Genomic DNA, 27,453 nt, shown 5'->3' on the forward strand with positions numbered 1-27,453 from the left:
GGAGGGACTGAGTTTCCCCCCAAGGAAGAAGACAAGAAGGACGGCTTCACATTGAACATACAAGCTCAAGGAACTGACGTTTCCATGAAGAGGCTGGTCAACAACATCAAGGCTTTCCTTACCGAGGACAGTGAAATCACAGAATATTCCCTGAATGCCAGAGTCCAAGGAATCCCTGGGGAACACAACTCAGCAGAACCGCAGATCCGATATACTCTGGACATAAAAGGGCAAGCGACTGAATCAGCTCTTAAGAGATTACTTGAAAAGACCAGGTTTCTTTTCAGAACCCAAAAGGAATTCCGTAACATTTCAATGAACATAAAGGGCCCAAGAATTTGTCCTTCCATCCAGAGTTTAATACAAGAGATCAACGTTTCCCTGCAAGGAGAACGTGGAGGGACTGAGTTTCCCCCCAAGGAAGAAGACAAGAAGGACGGCTTCACATTGAAGATACAAGCTCAAGGAACTGACGTTTCCATGAAGAGGCTGGTCAACGACATCAAGGCTTTCCTTACCGAGGACAGTGAAATCACAGAATATTCCCTGAATGCCAGAGTCCAAGGAATCCCTGGGGAAGACAACTCAGCAGAACCGCAGATCCGATATACTCTGGACATAAAAGGGCAAGCGACTGAATCAGCTCTTAAGAGATTACTTGAAAAGACCAGGTTTCTTTTCAGAACCCAAAAGGAATTCCGTAACATTTCAATGAACATAAAGGGCCCAAGAATTAGTCCTTCCATCCAGAGTTTAATACAAGATATCAACGTTTCCCTGCAAGGAGAACGTGGAGGGACTGAGTTTCCCCCCAAGGAAGAAGACAAGAAGGACGGCTTCACATTGAACATACAAGCTCAAGGAACTGACGTTTCCATGAAGAGGCTGGTCAACGACATCAAGGCTTTCCTTACCGAGGACAGTGAAATCACAGAATATTCCCTGAATGCCAGAGTCCAAGGAATCCCTGGGGAACACAACTCAGCAGAACCGCAGATCCGATATACTCTGGACATAAAAGGGCAAGCGACTGAATCAGCTCTTAAGAGATTACTTGAAAAGACCAGGTTTCTTTTCAGAACCCAAAAGGAATTCCGTAACATTTCAATGAACATAAAGGGCCCAAGAATTAGTCCTTCCATCCAGAGTTTAATACAAGAGATCAACGTTTCCCTGCAAGGAGAACGTGGAGGGACTGAGTTTCCCCCCAAGGAAGAAGACAAGAAGGACGGCTTCACATTGAACATACAAGCTGAAGGAACTGACGTTTCCATGAAGAGGCTGGTCAACGACATCAAGGCTTTCCTTACCGAGGACAGTGAAATCACAGAATATTCCCTGAATGCCAGAGTCCAAGGAATCCCTGGGGAACACAACTCAGCAGAACCGCAGATCCGATATACTCTGGACATAAAAGGGCAAGCGACTGAATCAGCTCTGAAGAGATTACTTGAAAAGACCAGGTTTCTTTTCAGAACCCAAAAGGAATTCCGTAACATTTCAATGAACATAAAGGGCCCAAGAATTAGTCCTTCCATCCAGAGTTTAATACAAGAGATCAACGTTTCCCTGCAAGGAGAACGTGGAGGGACTGAGTTTCCCCCCAAGGAAGAAGACAAGAAGGACGGCTTCACATTGAACATACAAGCTCAAGGAACTGACGTTTCCATGAAGAGGCTGGTCAACGACATCAAGGCTTTCCTTACCGAGGACAGTGAAATCACAGAATATTCCCTGAATGCCAGAGTCCAAGGAATCCCTGGGGAAGACAACTCAGCAGAACCGCAGATCCGATATATTCTGGACATAAAAGGGCAAGCGACTGAATCAGCTCTTAAGAGATTACTTGAAAAGACCAGGTTTCTTTTCAGAACCCAAAAGGAATTCCGTAACATTTCAATGAACATAAAGGGCCCAAGAATTAGTCCTTCCATCCAGAGTTTAATACAAGAGATCAATGTTTCCCTGCAAGGAGAACGTGGAGGGACTGAGTTTCCCCCCAAGGAAGAAGACAAGAAGGACGGCTTCACATTGAACATACAAGCTCAAGGAACTGACGTTTCCATGAAGAGGCTGGTCAACGACATCAAGGCTTTCCTTACCGAGGACAGTGAAATCACAGAATATTCCCTGAATGCCAGAGTCCAAGGAATCCCTGGGGAACACAACTCAGCAGAACCGCAGATCCGATATACTCTGGACATAAAAGGGCAAGCGACTGAATCAGCTCTTAAGAGATTACTTGAAAAGACCAGGTTTCTTTTCAGAAACCAAAAGGAATTCCGTAACATTTCAATGAACATAAAGGGCCCAAGAATTAGTCCTTCCATCCAAAGTTTAATACAAGAGATCAACGTTTCCCTGCAAGGAGAACGTGGAGGGACTGAGTTTCCCCCCAAGGAAGAAGACAAGAAGGTTAGATTCACACTGAACATACACGCTCAGGGAACTGAAATTTCCATGAATAAGTTGGTCACTGACATCAAGGCTTTCCTTACCGAGGAAAAGGAAATCACAGAATATTCCCTGAATGCCAGAGGCCAAGGAATCCCTGGGGAACCCAACTCAGCAGAACAGCGGACCCGATTTACTCTGACCATTAAAGGAAAAGGGACGGAAGCAGCTCTCAAGAGATTAGTCCAAATGATCAAACTTTTCCTTTCAGGCAAAAAGGAAATCACTGGTATTTCCTTGAACATTAATGGCCAGGGGATTAGTTTTTCTCTCAGGAAATTAATCCAGGAGATCAATGTTTCCCTTAATATTCGAGGTGAAAAGTCTTTTGCTTCCTTCGATTATAAGTGTGTTGAAGTGCAAAGGCTATGTTCAGTGCTAAAGAATGGAGAGGTTGAATGTAGCAAAGTATTAAAGTACAGCAAATGTCCTGACTAACACATTCTAGGCCTAATAACTTATTTATGTATCTTAACAGAGGTGTCCCAAAGAGTTGCTTTCTTTCGGAATAAAACGTTCAAAGTCACATCAGTGATTGAAATGGATTCTTTTCACCCTATTGGAATTGTTCCCTGTACAAGTCGCTCGCGCTGCAGCTGCCTGATCACCGCCATTAATCATGCTGGCAGAGATCGGGGAGCTGATAGGTCGCTTCTGTGACGCAAGCGAAAACTAAATATTGTGGTGGGGAGAGATTGATTGACTATTGTTGGGGGGGGATGCTGAAAATTGCTTGCCTGAGCCCGAGATTGTAAGCAGCGTGAGCAGTTGTGTGCTGCGTTCTGGCGGGTGAGCGATTTTCAGCATCCCCCCCCCCCAATAATCCTACCCAAAAGCTCAATCGCCCTATTTTCTAAATTTTGAGGCCCCCAAAATAGGGGAATCTTATACAAGGGGGGGCATCTTATAGATGCAAAAATATGGTATATTTGTCAACAATGATGCTGAAAGTGCTTCTCTTCACCCTTGCTATCTGTGCTCTCTAGCTGCACTGCATCTTGCTTTGTAATCTATTGCATCTGTGACTCATTGTTATACTGCCAGGGCTTAATTTTGTGCTCTAGCCTAATCCAGGATGAGTTAAATGTTCCTCCCAATTGCTGTCACTAAAACAACATTAGTAAGAAAAAGCACTACTGGTTTTGGGGCATATTCCTGATGGTGCATGGCTCTCTTTGGTCCCACATCCATGTGAATTCCTGAGTCACTGAATTCTAAATGTTCTTTTTTATGACAGATGTCTACCTAACACTAGGAATAGGGTACAGACAAGAAGAGGCACATAGAACCATAAAGTCACAGAGTAGTAGAATTGGACTGGACCCCAAGGGTCATGTGGTCCAATTCCCACCCCCATGCAGGAATCACAAGTAAAGAATCTCTGGCAGATTGCTATCCAATCTCTGCTTTTAAACTTCCAGTGAAGGAGACCATTCCACAGTAGAACATTTGCTCAAGCCAGCTGGATTGAAGAGGCATGCAATGATGACCTATGTATTAGTCAATTGAGTTATTGATTATCATTTTTTCACTATTGGAGTATCTGAATGTATGAAAAAAAGATTTTATACGGCTCTCAGTGACCACCATCATTCCTTTTTGTAGACCCAAGAGAAGACAGATTCAGAATGCCTTTTCAATGTTTTATTCATTTATGAATTTGTTAATGCAGCTTTCATATGCTGTAAACAACTTCAACACACACATCCTATTCTAGTAACTGAACTCTGTAAACAAATAGTTGATAGATTACAAACCTTATTAGACTGGTTGATTGGGCCACTGAATCCAGTGATGTTCACTGTCCTGTCAAGTGTGAGCCTCATGGACTTAAAATAGGTTATTTATATGATTTGGACAAGCTGCTTGGACAAGTGAAACCAACCACTTGTCTTCTTGATCCTGGCCCATCCTGGCTTATAAAAGTTAGCCAGGAAGGGCTGGGCGATGGGCTTCACGGGGTGGTGAATGCTTCGCTCTGTGAGGGAGCCTTCCCAGACCCGCTGAAAGAGGCGGTTATCAAACCGCTTCTTTAAAAAAAAACATCTTTAGATGCGGCCAATATGGCCAACTATTGCCCAGTCTCAAATCTTCCATTCTTGGGCAAGCTGATTGAGTGAGTGGTTGCTGGAAAACTCCCAGGCATGCCAGGAAGAAGAAGACCATTTGGATCCCTTCCAGTAGGAATTCAGGCCTCATCATGGGACTGCAACTGCCTTGGTTGCACTGGTTGATGATCTCCCGCGGGCTAGGGACAACGGTGAGAGCTGTTTCCTAGTTCTGCTGAATCTCTCTGCGGCTTTTGATACTATCGACCATAACTTCCTTCTGGACCATCTAGGGGGGTTGGGAACTGGGGGAACAGTTATACAATGGTTCTGCTCCTTCCTCCTGGGCCGTGTTCAGAAAGTGGTGGGGGGGATGGGTGTTCAGACCCCTGGGCTCTCACTTGTGGGGTGCCTCAGGGTTCTGTCCTTTCCCCCATGCTTTTTAACAAAATATCCAGTCTGCTGGGACTTCGCCTGTTCTCCAGGAATTCTCAAAGATTATTGCCAGTGGTTCTGAAATCACCTCTGCCAGTTCTGGCCCTGGAGACTTGAATACTTCTAAACTAGCTAAGTATTCTTGTACTACCTCCTTACTTCTTTGGGGCTGTGTTTCCCCTGCTGAATCATCTGCTCCATACTCTTCAGGTCAGGCATTGTTTTCTTTTTTGGAGAAGACTGAGGCAAAGAAGGCATTGAGCAGTTTTGCCCTTTCACTGTCCCCTGTTCGCATTTCACCATCTTCTCCTCTAAGCAGAACTCCAGCCAGGACGGAAGAAGAAGAAGAAGAAGAAGAAGAAGAAGAAGAAGAAGAAGAAGAAGAAGAAGAAGAAGAAGAAGAAGAAACTCCAAAAATTAACAGTATCTTTTTTTATAGTTTCAGCTTTGGCATTTTAAACAAAGTAGCCGAAGTCTCTCCACAGATAAAAACTCACTCAGCAGAAACAGTCTCTCCTCCTTCAATCCCACAATGTGCCGTCTTTTGCCATCTTCTCCCCGCTGCTGGGACAGACTCCCTTTTTTTGTGTCACAGCTTCCCAAATCTTTATAAGTCCAATAAATTTTTCCCACTCACGATCAAATTATATTTCTAGATTATTTTTTAATCCTGGAAGCTTGCTGCTTTCATTAGAAGCCTGAGACTTCACAGCACAGGGTTAGAGTTGCTTCCATTCCGTGCCCACAGCTCGATCCCATCCCCGGACTTATTGTCAAAAATCCAGAGAGCGAGAGAGCATGCAAGGGCACCGCTGGGTGCCTAGTCCCCCAAGGTAGCCCCTTGGGGTTCCGAGGTCCGTGTAGTCTTCGCTGGACCTCTAGAAAAAGCCTGCACTGCTCGAGATTCCCCAGAGGGCTATCTCGTGCTTCTTAACAATGGCTGTGACAAACCAGAAGTCAGGGTTTGTCAAACTTTTTCATCAGGGGGCCGGTCCACTGTCTGTCAGACCTTGTGGGGGGCCGAACTATATTTATTTTGGGGGGGAATAAATGAATTCCTATGCACACTGCACATAGTTTATTTGCAGTGCACAAAAAACAGGGAAACAAAACAATATACGGGGAGGGAAAGCAAACGTGAGAAAAGGCCAAACACCAAAATTAAATAATAATAAGGTTTACATCCACATTCCCTCACCAAGAGATCCTGCACTGTCCCTTCCAGATGTGAGACGTTTCAGGACCCACAAAACTTTAGAAAAAGCAACATGGCGAGCACCTCCCCCCCAGGACCAGAGAAATGGGCTTCTGCATCCACACACATGAAAAAGGACACAGAAAGACCCGGTGCAAAACAGGTCAGCGAAGGAGGCACTGCGGAAGGAGCAAAGCCCACAAGTGACAGGGACAGGCCTGGGCTCGCCTCCCAGCCTGGACCCCGAAGAATGAGGCCTTGTCCGGGGATTCAGCCAGGCCACCCAACTTGGTCTCCCAATGGAGGGCAGCTGGCGTTCCTCAGCTGTGGGGGTGTGAGGAGGTGATGTGGAAACCATGGGCACAACTGCAAGGAGGGAGGGAGGGAGGGAGGGAAGGCAGACAGGCAGAGAGCTGAGCCGGCCCAGGAGCCCCGCGCTCCCTCGGCGCGCTTACCTCAGCCAACGGTCTCTGGGGGAGAAGAAGCAGCACTCCACTGGGAGTACAGCGGGGGGTTGGGGTTTCCCGTGTTCCCCATTGGCATCTCACACATAGGCCCCAGTGCAGAAGTGAAAGAAGGCAAGCCTAGAGGAAACAGAGAGGGGGAGGTGGGGAAGGGAAAGCACCAAAAGAAGAGTGGAGGCTGCGGAAACCAAGGGAGCATGAGGACAGAGGGAGGAGGCCTGGAGGCTGCCACCGTAATTCCCCCCAGCCCCCCAGCCAGTTGCCCTGCTCTCCCCACTGCCTCCTGTGCTTACCCACCTCATCCACCTCCATGCTGGCCCTGTTGCTGCTCCCAGCCTGGCAAGAACCGCCACTGGGAGCAGCCGCCATCTTGGCCACATATGTCCCACCTTGCTCTCCAGCAAGGCATCCACAGTTTCCGATTGGCCACATCACACGGCTTCCGATTTGCTGCAGGAGCTTCGGACACCCTGCCGCAGAGCACGGCAGGACATACGCAGCCAAGATGGCGGCTACTCCCAATGGGACTAACTGAGTGGGTGGCAGGGATTGTGGGCCAGATTTACGAACCTGGTGGGCTGCATCCAGCCCCCGGGCCTTGGTTTGCTGACCCATGGCCTACGCAGATGATCTGGTAATTACAGTAGAAGATCCTAAAGACTCTCTCTCAAAAGTCATATAAAAAATTCAGGAGTCTGGGCAAGTAGCAGGATTTAAACAAAAACAAGACCAAATTATGGAATGAGATAAAAAGGAATCTAGAAATATGGAGAAGAATGAATTTCTCCTTAATAGGAAGAATTGCAGCAATCAAGAATACAGTAGAAGCTCTACTTACATCCTGCTCTACTTAGGCCCATTCCAAGGAGCAACTGCAGCAACCCGGAAGTAAACACCAGGTTTGCCATGATTCACGCATGCGCAGAAGTGGGCTGCCGCCAAATGCACCTTTGCACAACAGCGCTTCTATCAGTGCTCAGTTTCGCCATAAGGTCGGGCCTCCGGAACGGATTGCGGTCATGATTAAAGGTTCCACTGTAATGTATTGCCAAAAATGTTGTTTTTATTTCAAACAATACCGGTAATAAGTGATGCAATTTCCTTTAAGAAATGGCAAAAACATATTGTGAGGGGCAAGGGATATCGCGAAGCCCCTCCCCTCCTGAGTTCTAGCCCAGCCCCGAGCGAGGCTGAAAAGAGGGAAAGCTCCAGCTCAAGTGGGGAAACAGGAAGTGGTGTCCAAGGCTCTGGCAGGGTAGAAGAGCCATCGTCCCAGGTGGGACAGGAAGGGGGAAGGAAGGGGGGCAGACCAGTCCCCCCAACTCCGGAACTGCGCAGAAAGCGCCGGGGGAAGAGGATGGGTCTCCCCAAGTTGTTATGCTGGCGCAAGAAGCGCCAAAAGCCACTTGGAGGTTCTGATTCAAGCTGAACAGATGCGTCTTTGTAAATAGCACTGCCATCAGCACTGTAAATACTCAGCACCAATAAAAGATAAAATGCAGAGCTGTGTAGAGTCGTTACTCTGAAGTAGCCTACTCCGGCCACCGTGACAGCAACCTCCAAGTCTTTCTGGCTACTTTGGAGCGGCCGCGATGAGCGCGCAAGACGCTGAGCAGTGGAGGCTGGAGGCCGAAGCCGCGGCACAGGAATTACAGAAATTACAGAACCTGACAGCGCAGGCACACCAGCAATTACTTGCCGCTCAGGAGGAAGCGCGAGGAACGCGGGAGGAGCTGAACAAGCTGGCAGAGCAGGTGAGAGCGAAAGATGAAACTGAGAAGCAACTAAGGGTGATGGTGGTGGAGTTACAGAAAAAGCTGGATGAGGAAAAAGCTGCGAGAGGTGGAGGGGTGCCCCAGCCCCAGCTAGTCCAAGTGAGGAGGGGACAGACCCTAGTCACCAAGTTTAGCGGAGACCCGAGAGAGTACCTAGGCTTTGAGACAGAAATAAATTATGCGCTGGAACTGCATGCAGCAGAATTCCCAGATGACGCGCACAGAGTCTCCTTTATCATAGAGCATTTGACGGGGGCCGCCAGAGAATGGGTCAGACCGCTCATCGCGCAAAAAAATGATTGCATGAAGAACGCAAAACTATTCTTAGAAGCTTTAAAAATCATGTATGCGAGTGACTCTGAAATGGAAGCCACAAAAGAAGAACTTCATAACTTAACACAAGGAAAATCGACAGTTCGGGACTACTGGGCGAGATTCACCATGCTAGTGCACAAACTGGGGTGGGATCTGCACAGTGAGCCAGTGAAATCAGCCTTCTACCTGGGGTTGCACTCAGACGTTAAGGATGAGCTGGTGAGAGGTCCTAAACCGTGGACTATGGATGAGTTTAAAAAAGCGGCGCTAGCGGTGGGGGTGAGACAGGAATCCAGATGGAATGACAAACAAACGACGCGTGCAGCAAAACCTTGGTCCCCACGCTCCCAGGACAGACCACATCACCAAACCCCACCCCAGGGCCCACCCCTAGTCCCGCCCAGACCAAGCTCAGAGCCGGAACCGATGGAGATCGGAGGAGCGCGCGCGCGGGCTTTTCAAACCCCGGCGGCGCCAAGACGCAAGGAGGGAAGAGGCGGGAATTGCTTTCTCTGCAACTCCCCCCAGCATCGCGTCAGAGACTGCCCACATCGCAGGGAGTGGCAAGGAAAGGCGGGAACGGTTGTGCCCTCCCCCACTGACGTAGCACCACAGCAGGGAAACGAGACAGCCTGGCTGCAGGAGACAAGGGGCAGCAGCCAGGCACAGTTGGCACAAACCGGCCCCAACCCGCCCACCCGCACAGCGAGGAGCAGCGCCAGCCCACCCACCCACCCCCCAGAGCAGGGGTGGTTCTAGAAGTGACGCTTACGCTCCCAAATGGCTATCCCCTGACGGTCTTAGCTTTAATCGATTCGGGGGCGTCAGCGAACTTCTTCTCGAGAAACTTTGCAGAAGCACACCAGATCCAACTTCTGCAGCTGGATTTCCCCCTGCACGTTTCCACCATAGACGGCAGGGAGTTGCTGGGAGGGGCCATCACCCACCAGACCCCCCCCCCATGAGAATGACGGTGGGACGACACTCAGAGACACTGGCATTCAACGTCACCACCATCTCAGACCCCCCATCGTCTTGGGCATGAGCTGGCTGGCGCGCCATGACCCCTCCATCAGTTGGCACCAGAGATGCATCACGTTTGGCTCAGACTATTGTCTGGAACATTGCATGCAGAACCAACCAGGGGAGGGGCCTCCAATAGCCACGGTGGCCACCATGCACGTTGTGAGGGACAGGGGATATCGCGAAGTCCCTCCCCTCCTGAGTTCAAGCCCATCCCCGAGCACAGGGGAAAGCAGAGAGAGTTCCGATGCCAGTGGGGAAGCAGGAAGTCGGGGCCGAGGCTCAGGCAAGGTAGAGGAGCCAGGGTCACAGGTGGGACAGGAAGGGGCGAATAAGGGGGGGAGACCCATCCCCCCAACTCCGGAATTACGCAGAAAGAGGAGGGGAAAGAGGATGGGTCTGCCAAAGCTTTTGTGTTGGAGAAAGACGCGCCAAAAGCCATTCGGAGGTTCTGAAACCGACTGACCACATCACTCCGTGTAAATAGCAATGACTTCAGCACTGTAAATACGCAGCACCAATAAAAGAATAAAATGCAGAGCTGCGTAGCGTCGTTACTCTGAAGTAGCCCACTCCGGCCACTGTGACAGCAACCTCCGAATCCTTTTTTGGGCTACTTTGGAGTTGCCGGGATGAGCGTGTCAGAGGCGGAGAGATGGCGGCAGATCGCGGAGCAAGCCCAGCAAGAACTGCAGCAGCTGTCGCTGCAGGCGCAGGGGGAATTGAAGGCAGCTAAAGAAGAGACTAAGAAGGTCCAGGACGACCGGCTACAACTTGCGGAACAGGTGAGAGCGCTACAGGAAAGAGAGCAGGAATTAAGGGCGGTGGCGGTAGACCTCCAAAACAAGCTGGATGCAGAGAAAAACAAGGCGGGAGGGGCACCCCAAGTCCAAGTGCTGCCAGGAAGGAGAGCCGGGACCCTAGTAAGCAAGTTCAATGGAGACCCGAGGGAATATCAGGGCTTTGAGACTGAGATTGTGTATGCTCTTGAGCTGCACCACGATGAGTTCCCTGATGATGAGCACCGGGTAGCGTTTGTTGTGGAGCACCTTACCGGGGCAGCCAGGGAGTGGCTAAGACCGTTAATCGCAACAAAGAATCCTTGCATGAAGAATGTCAAACTTTTTCTAGAAGGTTTGAAAACGATGTATTCGTCCGATAGTCATATGGACCAGACTAAGGAGGAACTTCATAATTTACGCCAAGGAAATATGACAGTTCGCGCGTATTGGGCGAAATTCACCATGCTGGTGCACAGATTGGGGTGGGAACTAGAGTCACCCCCAATGCAAGCGGCGTTCTACTTGGGGTTGCATGAGGAGGTGAAGGATGAGCTCTCGAGAGGTCCAAAGCCCAGTAATATGGATCAGCTGAGCAAAGCGGCTCTGGCGGTGGGGGTGAGACAGGAATCCCGGTGGAGCGACAAGCAAGCAACGCGCGCAAAGCGGGCTTGGTTCCCACGGTCGCAGGAAAAGCCACTCCCCCAACAACCCTTTCAAGCCACGCCTGGGGCCAGCCAGGACCAGGAACCCATGCAGATTGATAGCGCGCGGGCGCGGGCTTTTCAAACCCCAGCGGCGCCAAGACGCAAGGAGGGAAGGGGTGGGAATTGCTTTCTCTGCAACTCCCCCCAGCATCTCGTCAGAGACTGCCCACATCGCAGGGAGTGGCAAGGAAAGGCGGGAACGGTTGTGCCCTCCCCCACTGACGCAGTACCACAGCAGGGAAACGGGAAAGCCTGGCTGCAGGAGACAAGGGGCAGCAGCCAGGCACAGTCAGCAGACAACAGCCCCAGCCCACCCACCCGCACAGAGAGGAGCAGAGCCAGCCCACCCCTCCCAGAGCAGGAGTGGTTCTAGAAGTGACGCTCACGCTCCCAAATGGCTATCCCCTGACGGTCCTCGCCCTAATTGACAGTGGTGCCTCAGCCAACTTCTTCTCGAGAAACTTTGCAGAAGAGCACCAGATCCAGCTTCTGCAGCTGGATTTTCCTCTGCACGTGGCAACCATTGACGGCAGAGAGCTGCTGGGAGGGGCCATCACTCATCAACCCCCCCCATGAGAATGACGGTGGGAAGGCACTCAGAGACACTGGCATTCAACGTCACCACCATCTCAGACCCCCCCATCGTCTTGGGCATGAGCTGGCTGGCGCGCCACGACCCCTCCATCAGTTGGCACCAGAGATGCATCACGTTTGGGTCGGACTTTTGTCTGGAACATTGCATGCAGCACCAACCAGGGGAGGGGCCTCCAATAGCCACGGTGGCCACCATGCACGTCAAAGGGGGTGAGGCGATACCCAAGCCGTACTGGGACCTGCAGGAGGTCTTCAGCGAAGCGGAGTCCGACCACCTACCCCCGCACAGGCCTTTTGACTGCCAGATCAACCTGGTGCCAGGGGCAACTATACCCCCAGCCAAGCTGTACGCCATGTCAGACCAGGAACTGGAGGATCTGCGCGCTTTCATCGACAAGAACCTCAAGCGGGGGTTCATCAGAGAAAGCAAGGCAGCAGGGGGCAGCCCGGTCTTCTGGGTGGACAAGAAAGACACGCAACAGCGCCGTCTTGTGGTGGATTTTAGACGGCTGAATTCAGTGACAGAGCCAGTGGCATTCCCCATGCCCAGGGTGGATGATCTCCTGACAGCGGCACGCAGGGGCAAGATTTTCACCAAGCTAGACCTGAGGGGGGCGTACAACTTGATCAGGATCCGGGAAGGCGATGAATGGAAAACCACGATGTTCACGCCTCTGGGCTCTTTTGAATATCTGGTGATGCCCTTCGGGTTGCAAGGGGGCTCAGCATGCTTCCAGGCCTTCATGCACCACGTCCTGGGGTCCCTCCTCTTCAGGAAATGCTTGGTCTTCCTGGATGACATCCTTATCTACTCCGATGACCCAGTGCAGCATGTGAAAGATGTCAGGGAGGTGTTGCAGCGCCTGAAGGAGAACCACCTGTATGTGAAGCTGGAGAAGTGCAAGTTTCACACCAAGGGGGTGGACTTCCTGGGCTACAAGCTGTCAGACAAGGGGCTGGCGATGGACAAGGACAAGGTGCAGGCCATCCTGGACTGGCACAGCCCCAGGACGCGCAAAGATGCCCAACGCCTACTAGGCTTCGCCAACTTCTACAGGAAGTTCATCAAGAACTTCTCTCGCGTTACGGCTCCCATCACTGACTGCCTGAGAGGCAAGCAGAAGTTCAGGTGGACACCAGAGGCGCAAGCAGCGTTCGAAAGCCTCAAGAGGGTGTTCGCCTCAGACCAGAACCTGTTCCACGTGGTTCAGGACGCGCCCCTACGCGTGGAGACAGATGCTTCTGATAAAGCTGTGGGCGCCATTTTGTTGCAACTGGACGCCAACAGAGAGTGGAGACCCTGTGCCTTCTTCTCCAGGAAGTTGACCCAGCCAGAGCGAAACTACACGGTGTTTGATCGGGAACTTCTTACGATCCACGCTGCGTTCCAGCACTGGAGACACTTCCTGGTGGGCGCCAAGCACCCCATCCAGGTGTGCACGGACCACAAAAACCTGGAGTTCTGGAGAACTGCCAGGGTGCTCAACCAGCGGCAGATACGGTGGGCAGAGTTCTTCGCGAACTTCAACTTCTCCATACACTACATCCCGGGAGAGCAGAATGTCAGGGCGGATGCCCTCTCCCGCAAGCCAGAGTACATGGAGGAGGAGGCGCCACCGGCACCCAGGCACATTTTCCCCCCGTCAGCATGGTCCTGCGGAGCAGCAGTGGTGAGCGAGGCAGAACTCACAGCACTGACGGCAGCGGATGAATTTGCCAACCGCATCTTCAGAGAACTGAGAGGGGAGGGGGAGCAGGCAAAAGACTTTGCAGCACGCAGAGGGCTGCTTTTCTACAAGGGTGCACTGTACCTGCCCACCACCCAGCTTAGACGTACGGTCCTCAAGCAGATGCACGACAACCCAACGGCGGGTCATTTTGGGAGGGACAAAACCGCTCACCTAGTCATGAGACACTTCTAGTGGCCAGGGGTGCGGGAAGATGTTCGAGACTATGTACGGGGCTGTGACACCTGCCAGCGGGCAAAGGTGGTCAGAGCAGCGCCAGCAGGATTGCTGGAGCCCTTAGCCACACCACACAGGCCGTGGGAAGTGGTGTCCATGGACTTCATCACAGATCTGCCTTCTTCCAGGGGCAAGACCGCAGTGTTGGTGGTGGTGGACCTCATGTCCAAAATGTGCCACTTTATACCGTGTGCCAGGGCGGTCTCTGCAGAAGAGACAGCCAAACTGTTTGTTGACCACGTATTCCGACTGCATGGATTACCTTTAAGGGTTATTTCGGATCGTGGCCGCCAATTTGTTTCCAGGTTCTGGCGGCGGCTCATGAACCTCCTGCAGGTGGAGGTCAGCTTGTCTACGGCTTGGCACCCGCAGACCAATGGACAGGCGGAGAGGGTCAACGCCATTCTGCAGCAGTACCTGAGATGCTACGTCAGCCAGCGGCAAACGGACTGGGTGGATCGCCTGCCACTGGCAGAATTTGCCTACAACAATGCGGTGCACGTCTCCACAGGGGTGTCGCCCTTTAAGGCCAATTACGGGCGCGACCTCAGATCTTTCCCAGAGAGGGAGGGGGAGGAGGAGGAGGAGGGCCCACAGGCTGAGGATTGGGCAGAGGAACTGGAGACGGTGCACCAGCAGCTCAGAGAACACTTGGAGAGAGCCAAGGAAGCGTACAAGAAGGGGGCAGATCGCCACAGGCGACCGGGGAAGGTCATTAGGGTGGGGGACAAAGTTTGGTTGTCCTCGGAGGGCCTTCCCATCAGAGGGAGGTGCAAAAAGCTGGCGCCCAGAAGGTTGGGCCCCTTCACGGTCACGCAACAGGTCAACCCGGTGGCATACAGGCTGGCACTGCCAGAGGACATGAGGGTGCACCCAGTGTTTCATAGATCGCTGCTGTCGCCGTACAGGGAAAGCAGCAGGCTCAGAGGCAGCGAACAAACCCCTGAGGGAGGGGGGAGAGGGAAGGCAGGGAGCAACTCAATGAGGCCACGGCCATCCTGGACTCAAGGTGGGGGGTGGGGGGCCTGGAGTACCTCATGGCATGGGAGGATGCTCCACCGTCGCAGAATGAATGGGTCCCAGCCACTCAGATACAGGAGGAATTCCTGGTAGAAGAATTTCACGCCCTCTTTCCCCATAGACCCAAGCCCTGGCACATGGAAAGGGAGGGGGAGGGGGAGGAAGCACGGGAGAGCAGTTCACCATGGCACTGGGAAGCGGAGTTTGAGGAACCAGAGGATGAGGTATGGGTGTCACCGAGATCCACCCAGTCAGAGGAAGGAGCAGATTGGCAGAACATTTTTACCCCTACCAGCTCTGACGCCACGGACTTTTTGGGATTCCCGTCCTCCCAGGCGGAAGGGGGGGGCTCGCAGGACTGGGGGGAGGTGTTCACACCAACGGGCTCGGAAGGTACTGAGTTCTTAGGCTTCCAGTCGTCACCGACACCTGGGGGGGACCTGGGGAGGGGTGAAGGAGAGCTTGGGAGGGGGGTGGATGTGAGGGACAGGGGATATCGCGAAGTCCCTCCCCTCCTGAGTTCAAGCCCATCCCCGAGCACAGGGGAAAGCAGAGAGAGTTCCGATGCCAGTGGGGAAGCAGGAAGTCGGGGCCGAGGCTCAGGCAAGGTAGAGGAGCCAGGGTCCCAGGTGGGACAGGAAGGGGCGAATAAGGGGGGGAGACCCATCCCCCAACTCCGGAATTACGCAGAAAGAGGAGGGGAAAGAGGATGGGTCTGCCAAAGCTTTTGTGTTGGAGAAAGACGCACCAAAAGCCATTCGGAGGTTCTGAAACCGACTGACCACATCACTCCGTGTAAATAGCAATGACTTCAGCACTGTAAATACGCAGCACCAATAAAAGAATAAAATGCAGAGCTGCGTAGCGTCGTTACTCTGAAGTAGCCCACTCCGGCCACTGTGACACACGTCAAGGGGGGTGAGGCGATACCCAAGCCGTACTGGGACCTGCAGGAGGTCTTCAGTGAAGCAGAATCCGACCACCTACCCCCGCACAGGTCGTTTGACTGCCAGATCAACCTGGTGCCGGGGGCCACGCTACCCCCAGCCAAGCTGTACTCCATGTCAGATCAGGAGCTGGAAGATCTGCGTGAGTTTATAGACAAGAACCTCAAGAGGGGGTTCATCAGAGAAAGCAAGGCAGCGGGGGGCAGTCCGGTCTTCTGGGTGGACAAGAGAGACACGCCACAGCGCCGTCTGGTGGTGGATTTTAGGCGCCTGAACAACATGACAGAACCGGTGGCTTTCCCAATGCCCAGAGTGGACGATCTGCTGACAGCGGCACGCAGGGGCAAGATCTTCACCAAGCTCGACCTGAGGGGGGCGTACAACTTGATCAGGATCCGGGAAGGCGATGAGTGGAAGACCACGATGTTCACGCCTCTGGGCTCTTTTGAATATCTGGTGATGCCCTTCGGTTTGCAAGGGGGCTCAGCATGCTTCCAAGCCTTCATGCACCATGTCCTGGGGTCCCTCCTCTTCAAGAACTGCTTGGTCTTCCTAGATGACATCCTCATATACTCCAAGGACCCCGAGCAGCATGTAAAGGATGTCAGGGAGGTGTTGCAGCGCCTGAAAGAGCACCACCTATATGTGAAGCTGGAGAAGTGTAAGTTTCACACCAAAGAGGTGGACTTCCTGGGCTACAAGCTGTCAGACAAGGGGCTAGCAATGGACAAGGACAAGGTGCAGGCCATCCTGGACTGGCACAGCCCCAGGACGCGCAAAGATGCCCAACGCCTACTAGGCTTCGCCAACTTCTACAGGAAGTTCATCAAGAACTTCTCGCGGGTTACGGCTCCCATCACTGACTTCCTGAGAGGCAAGCAGAAGTTCAGGTGGACACAGGAGGCGCAAGCAGCGTTCAAAAGCCTCAAGAGGGTGTTCGCTTCAGACCAGAACCTGTTCCACGTGGTGCAGGATGCGCCCCTACGCATGGAAACCGACGCTTCAGACAGGGCTTTGGGAGCGATCCTGTTGCAACTGGATGCCAACAGAGTGGAAACCCTGTGCCTTTTTCTCCAGGAAGCTGACACAGCCAGAACGCAACTACACGGTGTTTGATAAGGAACTTCTCGCGATCCATGCTGCGTTTAAACACTGGAGACATTTCCTGGTGGGCGCCAAGCACCCCATTCAGGTGTGCACGGACCACAAGAACCTGGAGTTCTGGAGAACAGCCAGGGTGCTCAACCAACGGCAGATACGGTGGGCAGAGTTCTTCTCGCACTTCAACTTCTCCATCCACTACATACCGGGGGAGCAGAATGTCAGGGCGGATGCCCTCTCCCGCAAGCCAGAGTACATGGAGGAGGAGTTGCCACCAGCACCCCGGCACATTTTCCCCCCATCAGCATGGTCCTGCTGAGCAGCAGTGGTGAGCGAGGCAGAACTCACAGCACTGACGGCAGCAGATGAGTTCGCCACCCGCATCTTCAGAGATCTGCGAGGGGGGAGGGAGCACGCTAAAGACTTTGAGGAAAGGAGGGGGTTGCTTTTTTACAGGGGAGCCCTGTACCTGCCCACCGCCCAGATCAGAGGTAAGGTCCTTAAGCAGATGCATGACAACCCAACGGCGGGTCATTTTGGAAGGGACAAAACCACTCACTTAGTCATGAGACACTTCTGGTGGCCAGGGGTGCGGGAGGATGTTCGGGACTATGTTAGGGGCTGTGACACCTGCCAGCGAGCAAAGGTGGTCAGGGCACCACCAGCAGGGTTGCTGGAGCCATTAGCCACACCGCACAGGCCGTGGGAAGTGGTGTCCATGGACTTCATCACAGACCTGCCGTCGTCCAGGGGCAAGACTGCAGTGTTGGTGGTGGTGGACCTCATGTCCAAAATGTGCCACTTTATACCGTGTGCCAGGGCGGTCTCTGCAGAAGAGACAGCCAAACTGTTTGTTGACCACGTATTCAGACTGCATGGCCTACCTTTAAGAGTTATTTCGGATCGAGGCCACCAATTTGTTTCCAGGTTCTGGAGGCGGCTCATGAACCTCCTGCAGGTGGAGGTCAGCTTGTCGACGACTCGGCACCCGCAGACCAATGGACAGGCGGAGAGGGTCAACGCCATTCTGCAGCAGTACCTGAGATGCTACGTCAGCCAGAGACAGACGGACTGGGTGGATCGCCTGCCACTGGCAGAATTTGCCTACAACAATGCGGTGCACGTCTCCACAGGGGTGTCGCCCTTTAAGGCCAACTACGGGCACGACCTCAGATCCTTCCCGGAGAGGGAGGGGGAGGAGGAGGAGGAGGACCCACAGGCAGAGGATTGGGCAGAGGAACTGGAGACGGTGCACCAGCAGCTCAGAGAACACTTGGAGAGGGCCAAGGAAGCGTACAAGAAGGGGGCAGATCGCCACAGGCGACCGGGGGAGGTCATCAGGGTGGGGGACAAGGTTTGGTTGTCCTCGGAGGGCCTTCCCACCAGAGGGAGGTGCAAGAAGCTGGCACCCAGAAGGTTGGGCCCCTTCACGGTCACGCAGCAGGTAAACCCGGTGGCATTCAGGCTGGCACTGCCAGAGGACATGAGGGTGCACCCAGTGTTTCATAGATCGCTGCTGTCTCCGTACAGGGAAAGTAGCAGGTTCCGAGGCAGCGCACAGCCCCCCGAGGGAGGGGGGAGAGTGGAGGCAGGGAGCCACTCAATGAAGCAACGGCCATCCTTGATTCACGAAGGGGGGTGGGGGGCCTGGAGTACCTCATGGCATGGGAGGACGCCCCGCCATCCCAAAATGAGTGGGTCCCAGCCCCCCAGATACAGGAGGAATTCTTAGCGGAAGAATTCCACGCCCTCTTCCCACACAGGCCCAAGCCCTGGCACATGGAACGGGAGTGGGAGGAGGAGGAAGCACAGGAGGGGGAAAGCAGTTCACCATGGAGATGGGAAGCAGAGTTTGAGGACACGGAGGAGGAGATATGGGCATCTCCGAGGTCCATTCAGTCAGGAGAAGAGGTGGACTGGCAGCAGATTTTCACCCCCACCAGCTCTGAGGCCACGGACTTTTTGGGCTTTCCCTCTTCCCAGGAGGAAGGAGGGGGCCAACGGGACTGGGGGGAGGTGTTCACACCAACCGGCTCGGACAGCACGGAGTTTTTAGGCTTTCAGTCACCACCGACACCCGTGCAGCCTCTCGGGAGGGGAGAAGGGGGGCCTGGGAGGGGGGTGGATGTGAGGGGCAAGGGATATCGCGAAGCCCCTCCCTTCCTGAGTTCCAGCCCAGCCCTGAGTGAGGCTGAAAAGAGCGAAAGCTCCAGCTCAAGTGGGGAAACAGGAAGTGGTGTCCAAGGCTCTGGCAGGGTAGAAGAGCCATCGTCCCAGGTGGGACAGGAAGGGGGGAGGAAGGGGGCAGACCAGTCCCTCCAACTCCGGAACTGCGCAGAAAGCGTCGGGGGAAGAAGATGGGTCTCCCCAAGTTGTTATGCTGGCGCAAGACGCGCCAAAAGCCACTTGGAGGTTCTGATTCAAGCTGAACAGATGTGTCTTTGTAAATAGCACTGCCATCAGCACTGTAAATACTCAGCACCAATAAAAGATAAAATGCAGAGCTGTGTAGAGTCGTTACTCTGAAGTAGCCTACTCCGGCCACCGTGACACATATAGTGGAACCTTGGGTTGCGGACTTAATCTGTGACGGAGGCACGTCCACAACCCGTAGTGTTTGCATCCTGAAGCGCCACGTCTGTGCCAGCGCTGGCGCGATTTGGCACTTCTGCACATGCGTGAGCGGCAAAACCCAGAAGTAACCCATTCTGGTACTTCCGGGTTTCCCACAGTTCGCAACCTAAAAACACGTAACCTGAAGCATCCGTAACATGAGGTATGACTGTATCTAAATTTATCTGGAAAGGGATGAAGCCAAGAATAAAATATAAAATATTAACAGATATGAAGGATAGGGGAAACTTTTCTCTTCCAGATTTAATATTGTATTATGAGGCAAGCTGCATTACTTGGATCCAGGATTGGATTAAATTAGAAAAGACTGATTTATTAGATCTTGAAGGACATGATAATAGATTTGGTTGGCATGCATACTTATGGTATAATAAAGGGAATATACATAAAGGATTGCATAATCATATGATTAGGAAAGCATTGATAAAAGCATGGGAAAAATAGAAAGATCTATTCGAGCAAAAAAACACCCTGGTGGGTGTCCGTAATAGAGGCAATGTCAAACAAAAGAATAAATATGGAGGCAAAATGGCCGACATATAGAGATTTATTGATAGAAAGAGAAGGGAAATTAAGGCTTAAAGATTATGATGAAATAAAAGACTTGGCCAATGATTGGCTGCAACATTGACAATTAAACGAGATTTTAAAGTAAGATAATAAGGAATCATTTAGTTATACCTTATCTACCAGTAGATTCCAAAGAGAAATGATAGAAGAGTACAGTAAATCATTAAAGAAAACTTATAACTTATTGTTAGAATGGGAGAAAAAAGATGAGGAGATGAAATCAGTAATGATTAAATGAGCACAAGATATAGGACATAATATTCAAATATTAGGTGAGATTCTCTGTCTGTAGAGTTGGAACAGATGCGGTTGTAACGTAATAAGTTCCAATTCAGCAACTTCTCTTTCCAGTTTGTTCCTGAAATTTCTATGTAATAAAACAGCTGCTTTGAGATCTTGTATAGAATGTCCCGGGAGATTGAAGTGTTCTCCTACTGGTTTCTCTGTCTTATGGTTCCTGATGTCAGATTTATGTCCATTTATCCTTTGGCGTAGGGTTTGGCCTGTTTGTCCAATATAGAGAGCTGAAGGGCACTGTTGGCATTTGATGGCATACACAATGTTAGAAGATGAGCAATTGAATAGTCCTGAGATGGTATGTTGGATGCTGACAAACATATCTACATGCCTCTAGCTACCATCCCAAACATACCAAACAATCCATCGTATACAGCCAGGCCCTATGTTGCAACCGCATCTGTTCCAACTCTACAGACAGAGAATCTCACATAAGAGATCTACAGCAAACCTTTTTAGAACTAAAATATCCACCTGATGAAGTTAAACAACAGATCAACAGAGCCAGACTGATACCTAGAGAGAACCTGCTGCAAGACAGACCCCAAAAAGAAAATAACAGAACACCACTAGTCATCACATACAGCTCCCAAGTTAAAACAGTACAATGAATCATCAGAGATCTACAGCCTCTCCTGGACAATGACAGCTCCCTTTCTCAAGCTCTGGGAGGAAGACCTTTCATTGCCTACAGACAGCCACCCAATCTTAAACAACTCCTCACCCACAATAATACAACCACCAGACTTAACATGGACACTGGTACCAGAGCCTGCAATAAACCCAGATGCCAACTTTGCTGCCACATACACCCGGACAACATCATTACTGGCCCCAACAACATCCAACATACCATCTCAGGACTATTCAATTGCTCATCTTCTAACACTGTCTGAACTGGCAGAGGCAACTCTGTTTGATACAGGGCTACCCCAGAAGTTTTGGGGGGAGTGTTTTAGAGCCATTAACTACTGCACGAACAGAGCATATAGTTCAGTTGTGGAAACCACGTCCTATTACATGTTGTATGGCAAAGTTCCCAAAGTGCACTACTTCAGAACCTTTGGGTGTGAGGCGTGGGTTCTAATTCCGAAGAAGAAACGCAGAAAGGGTGGACCAAGATCCAAGAAAATGATCTTCTGCGGTTACGAACCAAACTCAAAAGCATGGAGATTTGTGCCAGCAGTGGGAGATCAATCCCACATTCACATTAGCAGGAGTGCTAAGTTCTGTGAACAGGAGGGTTGGAGACGCATTCATGCTAACCCTGATGTTCTTCTTGACTGGTCTTCAGGTCTTGACCAGGAAGAGGAAACTCAGGTGGCTGATGCTGGAGTTCCTGTTGCTGGAGAACCAGACCAAGGGCCAGACCCAGGTCAGGCAGCTGGTCCAAGTGGTGTAGCTCCTAGGGAAGTGAAGCAAGAAGTCAGAAGTGCACCAACTTCTCCCCAGGCCAAGCCTGGGAAGTACAGCAAATGTGGTAGGTCACCCACATCACCCAAATCTAGTCCAGAGGGTGCTGCAAAGCGCAGTAAGTCTCTTGACAGTACTGCAAGTTCAAGAGAGCCACAGTCAGAGACAAGCAGTTCAGAGTTAGTGGGGAAGGATGTGGGACCAAGGCGTTCCAAACGCACCACGAAAGGTAAACCACCTGATAGGTTTTCAGCCATCAGTGTATGGGCAAACCTAGCAGTGTGTGAACCTGAGAGCTTTGAGGAGGTGCAACAGTTGTCAGTAGAGAAAGCTAGTAAGTGGAAGTTGCAATGGAGAAAGAGTTGAACTCCATGCAATCTCTTGGTGTGTATAGCCTCACACAGTTGCCAGAAGGTGAGAAAGCAGTAAGCAGTCGGTGGGTCTACAGGCTGAAACCCACAGTGACTGGTGAGCCTCAGTACAAGGCTAGATTAGTGGCAAGAGGTTTTACTCAGAAGAAAGGAATTCACTTCACGGAAGTGTTTAGTCCGACATCAAGGAGTGAATCTTTCAGGATGCTTTTAGCAACAGCAGCGCAGAGAGGTTTTGTGGTCAACCACTTTGACGTGGACACTGCTTATTTGAACTCTGACCTCCAGGAGGAACTGTACATGTTGCCTCCACCAGGGTTTGAGGGCGAAGTGCCAGGTCAGGTGTGGAAGGTGCATAAGTCGATCTACGGTTTAAAGCAATCTGCTAGAAATTGGAACTCATGTCTAGATTCTGTTTTGGAAAACCTAGGTTTCAGGAAGAGTCTAGCTGACAGTTGTCTGTATCTCAGAGGTGAAGGAGAACAGCAGGAACTGTTGCTGGTCTATGTAGATGACCTGATCTACTTAGCCAAGAGCCAGATGCAAGTGCAGAAGTTTGCAAAGGAGCTAGGTAAGAGGTTCAAACTCAAGAATCTAGGTGCAGTGAAAGTCTATCTAGGTGTGCAGATTGACAGGTCTGAAGATGGAGGGTTTTTGCTCAGCCAGAAAGGAAAGATTGAACAGTTGCTTGAGAAGTTCAGAACGTCTGACTGTAAAGGAGTCAGAACACCCATGGAGACAAACTTCGTGAAAGAGTCACAAGTGAAAGACAAAGTAGCGTTTGAGAGTCCTGAAGTGTTTCAGTCAGCGCTAGGAAGTCTGTTGTATTTGTCACAGTGGAGCAGACCAGATATTGCTTTTGCAGTCAATTTGCTTAGTAGAAAAGCATCAAAGCCTAGCGTGCATGCCTGGAACGGTATTAAGAGAGTGCTTAGGTATTTGCAGGAAACCAAAGAGTACTGTTTAGAGATGTCATCGCAAGGTGAGCCACAACTCACTTGTTTTGCAGATGCGGATTGGGCCAATCAGGAGGACAGGAAGTCAGTGACTGGTTTGGTAGTGAAGTTTGGAAATGCCCTGATTGGTTGGCGGTCGTACAAGCAAAGCCTAATAGCTATGTCATCGACGGAAGCTGAATTCTGTGCGTTGTCTGCGATTTGCACTGAGTTGGAATACTACAGATGTTTGGTCCAGGAAATCTGGGGTGATTGTAGCCAGCCCATCACTGTTTGGGGCGACAATCTTTGAAACTGGCACAGTCTGGACAGTTCAAGGCCAGAACCAAACACCTGGACATTCGCTTCTGAAACGTATGCCAAAGCGTACAGGCAGGCTTGGTAAAGTTGAGGTATTGTCCAAGCCAGAAGAACCTTGCAGATGGGTTCACAAAACCCTTGAGTTTCCAATGTCATGGGGAATTCTGTGAAGGGTTGGTGTTGGGGTAAGTTTGGATGCCTACTGTCCCCAGTGTTCAGGTGAGAAGGGGTGTGAGGAGTAACAGGTAACCAAGGGGTTAAACTGTGTACTGTGTACCACCTGACCACTGGGCATGTTTAATTCACATACAGGGATTTTCTCTTTGTCTCTGTGTGTTGGAAGTTGGTTTCGATTCTGCCTGGGAGAGAGATGGCAAGATGTCGGCGATCTCTCCAGGATTGCTGTATTTTCTCTGTAAATAAAGTTCAGTAGTGAGTAGAAGAACCTGGACTTAGTCGTGTTCTTACAGGGCTTTTTATCCGAAGGCTATACAAGCTTCCGCTGTGTGACAAGAAGGAGAAAGAAGATACTCTGCATTCTCACTGCCGAGTCCACGCAGCTTCAAGGAAGTGTGCCGGGCAAGTGAGCAGCCCTAAATGAGTCATAAACCACTCATTAGGGTAATAAAACTGTCACAGAAGTAGCGGGGTGTGTGTGTGTGTGTGTGCTAATTGAAAATTGAAAATGTAATTTGAATTTTTGATTATGCTAAAACCTGTTGTAAAATCTTAATAAAAATAAGTTTAAAAAGAAAATAAAGATCACAATGGGGGCACTTTGATCAGGAGAATTTTTCAGTGCACGGTTATCAATGGAGCCACCCAGTGTTTTAAAGGGGGCAGTAAACAAAAACTGGAACATTAATACTACCTTTATTTAATAAAATCTTACAACAAATGTTCACTAATACCTTTAAATGTGGGATACGTTTTACTGATATCCCTCTAGTTCTTTTGGTGTTAGCTTCTTCTGGCCCTAGCCAACTGGCCAATGGCATATTACAGGCCACCCCAAACTCTGCCCAGTATTTGTGGAAATCAACATGTACAAATCAACATGTACAATGTAATCCAAGTCTGGGTTCATGAACAATATTTAAAGAAGGTCAGCTCAATTTATTTTACTAATCACTTTTCTCCAGTGGCAGTTATTTTACATTTTTCCAATATATATTCCCAAGAAACATTACCAAAGGCCTTTTCAGCATCTACAAACATTAATGCCGCCTGCTTTTCATTCCTCACCTCTAAGTATTCTGTAACATCCAATATGTTCCTTATACTGTCTTTCACCTGGCGGCCAGGCAAGAACCCGACCTGATCTGAATGAATCAATTCTTTCAAATACTTTTTTAAGCAATCAGCCATAATATTGGCAAACAGTTTGTAGTCGTTGTTCAATAGAGATATTGGTCTATAGTTTTTGACTGATAATAAATCACTATCTTGTTTTGGTATTAGCGTAATATACGCCTCCTTCCATGATTCTGGAACTTTTCGATATTTCAAAATATTGTTCATTAAATCTTTCAGAGGTTCTAATAAGAATGGTTGTAATTTCTCATAATATTTTGCAGATAGCCCATCTGGGCCTGGAGTTTTCCCTAATTTTGCTAGACTAATAGCAAATTGAACTTCATTTATTGTAATTGATGAAATCAAATAAATTTGTTTTTCTTTCAGAATCTTTGATAAGTCATTGTTCTTTAAATATTCCTCTATTTTATTCTCATCCTCTTTACCAGGCCTTACAAATTAGCATAGAAATTCAAAAAATGTTTTTTTTTCTTTCAGATTATCTATTATTTTCTTTCCAACATTTAGGTTCAATATTGTAGTCCAGGGGTCAGCAACCTTTTTCAGCAGTGGGCCAGTCCACCACCCACAGACCATGTGGTGGGCCGGACTATATTTTGAAAAAATATATATGAACGAATTCCTATGCCCCACAAATAATCCAGAGATGCATTTTAAATAAAAGCACACATTCTACTCATGTAAAAACACCAGGCAGGCTGCAAAAATAGCCCAGAGATGCATTTTAAATAAAAGGACACATTCTACTCATGTAAAAACACGCTGATTCCCGGACTGTCCACGGGCTGGATTGGGAAGGCAAATGGGCCGCATCTGGCCCACGGGCCATAGGTTGCCTATCCCTGTTATAGTCTACGCTTGTTTTTTCTTTAACTGCGAAGCCAGTAATTTCCCTGGCTTGTTTGCATATTCATTATTATTATTTTTTTACCTTTTAATCTTCCATTCTATTTCTTGGTTTACTAGCCTCGAAAATTGAGTTGGAAGCCTCATTTAATGCATTTGTGAGTTTCATCTTCCCAAACTCAGGAGCTATTCTTTGCAACAAATTGCTCTAATGCTTCCATCTCTCCCTCTTTCTTAAGGAACCTTCTAGTTCTGTTCATAGACTGCTACCGGTTCTGTCATTGTTCCAAGAGTTTTACACAACCAGGAAAAAGCTTTACAAGCTTTGCTGGTAAAACTCAAAATGAGTTCTGCCTTTTTAAAAGCAGCTTTGCCCTCATGTCTGTCCAGCTATCACAGCAAGAGCTTTCCAGGCCCCAGCTATCAATAGAACCAGACAAGCTTTTAAAAGGGGCAACAAACTAAAATCGAAACATGAATGCTACCTTCATTTATTAAACTCTTACATCAAGTGTTCACAAATGCATTTAAATTCTAGATAAAGTTCTTATATCTATAGTTTTAGCCACCTCTAATTCCAGCCTATTTTTGAGGAAGACTATAGAATGGTAGTGTCTACAAGACAACTGAGGGCACATGGTCACCCAAATTTAAAAAGTACAAGGGAACATTTCAGAAATTCTGCAGGGCTTAGTGCCCTGGCCCAAAGATTATTTAACCTTTCCAGGGGAAAACCAATCTCCTCTAAATTGTTAAAACCATCTTATGTGACATATTTGACTCCAAAAGAGTAGAATGCCCAATGTATTTGCAGAAGGGAATGGGGATGGATGCAAATGCAACATAAATGTAGGACAAACAGATGTTAGCACAACCAGGGCCGGCTCTAGGTATAGTCGTGCTGCGCGCGTGCTGCGAGGGCGGGGGCGCCAGAGCGATCTCCGCGCCTCAGCGCCAGGGAGCCCGACCTGCTCGAGACTGCCCTGAGCACAACTATTGGATTTCCCCTAGCTAGGTTTGGGTTTTGTAGCCCTCGACCATTCAAATACAAACTTTTGGTCCTGTGATTCTCAATATTCAAAAATCTTCAGGTAAAGGAGGGCTCTGTGTACAGGTGACTCTCAACAACACAAGGAAGGAGATTCAGGCAAAGATAGGAAAAGAGGAGGTAAGGGAACACATAGCTACTTTACATAACTTCAAATCTCCAGGACCCAAGGAGCTGCACCCAAGGGTACTAAATAAATTTATGGATGTACTCTCAAAACTTCTGTCAATGATCTTTGGAATTCTTGGAGAACAATTCAGGGGATGATCACCAAATTTGCAGATGACGCCGGGCTTGGAGGGATAGCTAATGCCAGAGAAGACAGAATCAGGATTCAAAACAATCTTAACAGAATGGAAAACCCAGCCTCATGTCGAACGACAGAGGGAGTTGGGTGTGTTTAGCCTGGAAAATAAAAGACTGAGAAGAGAGCCCCCTTCAAATAGCTCCATGTAAGATGGAGAAAAAAATAATTTCCAGCTCTGTCAACCAGTGACCCAAAATCGCTCAGCGAAGACTCTAACCCAAGGATGGCTGGCTGGGATGTTCTCAAAGCAAAATGGCTCTGAACTCCAGAGAAAGCAGCCTTATATAGACCTTCCCTTCCCCTTTTCAAGGGCTCATGGGACAATGTTTTCCCATGAGTCCATTGCACATACAAAATACTGGGCAAAACCTTGTCCAGTATTTTGCTGAAATCTATGGGCCACAGTGCCTCAGGGTAAAGACATCCAACACTTATTGGGCATGGAATGAGGCTTACAGGTCTTGATAACAAGACCATCCTTGAAAATACAAGGATTCATGTTCTGTTTTTTTTCCTGCTGCCATTAGGGTTAGGATATATTCAAAAGAAATATATCCTAGGATCACCTGAGGG

At 49.8% G+C, this 27,453-nt stretch overlaps 1 protein-coding gene across 1 annotated transcript; it reads left to right on the forward strand.

The window, feature by feature from the left end:
• Positions 1–7,719: 7,719 nt before the first annotated feature.
• LOC148686429 (uncharacterized) lies at positions 7,720–9,465 on the forward strand. Its single transcript, XM_088666901.1, has 2 exons — positions 7,720–7,872; positions 8,076–9,465. The coding sequence occupies exon 2, from the start codon at positions 8,189–8,191 to the stop codon at positions 9,443–9,445; it is 1,257 nt and encodes a 418-aa protein (XP_088523027.1). The 5' UTR covers positions 7,720–7,872; positions 8,076–8,188; the 3' UTR covers positions 9,446–9,465.
• The last annotated feature ends 17,988 nt before the right edge of the window (positions 9,466–27,453 follow it).

This window comes from Zootoca vivipara, chromosome 3 (assembly GCF_965207765.1).
Source record: "Zootoca vivipara chromosome 3, rZooViv2.hap1.1, whole genome shotgun sequence".
NCBI lineage: Eukaryota > Metazoa > Chordata > Lepidosauria > Squamata > Lacertidae > Zootoca > Zootoca vivipara.

Bases quoted from the DNA above. Each gene is read 5' to 3' on its own strand.
- LOC148686429 (XM_088666901.1), top strand. From the start codon at position 8,189: ATGAGCGCGCAAGACGCTGAGCAGTGGAGGCTGGAGGCCGAAGCCGCG.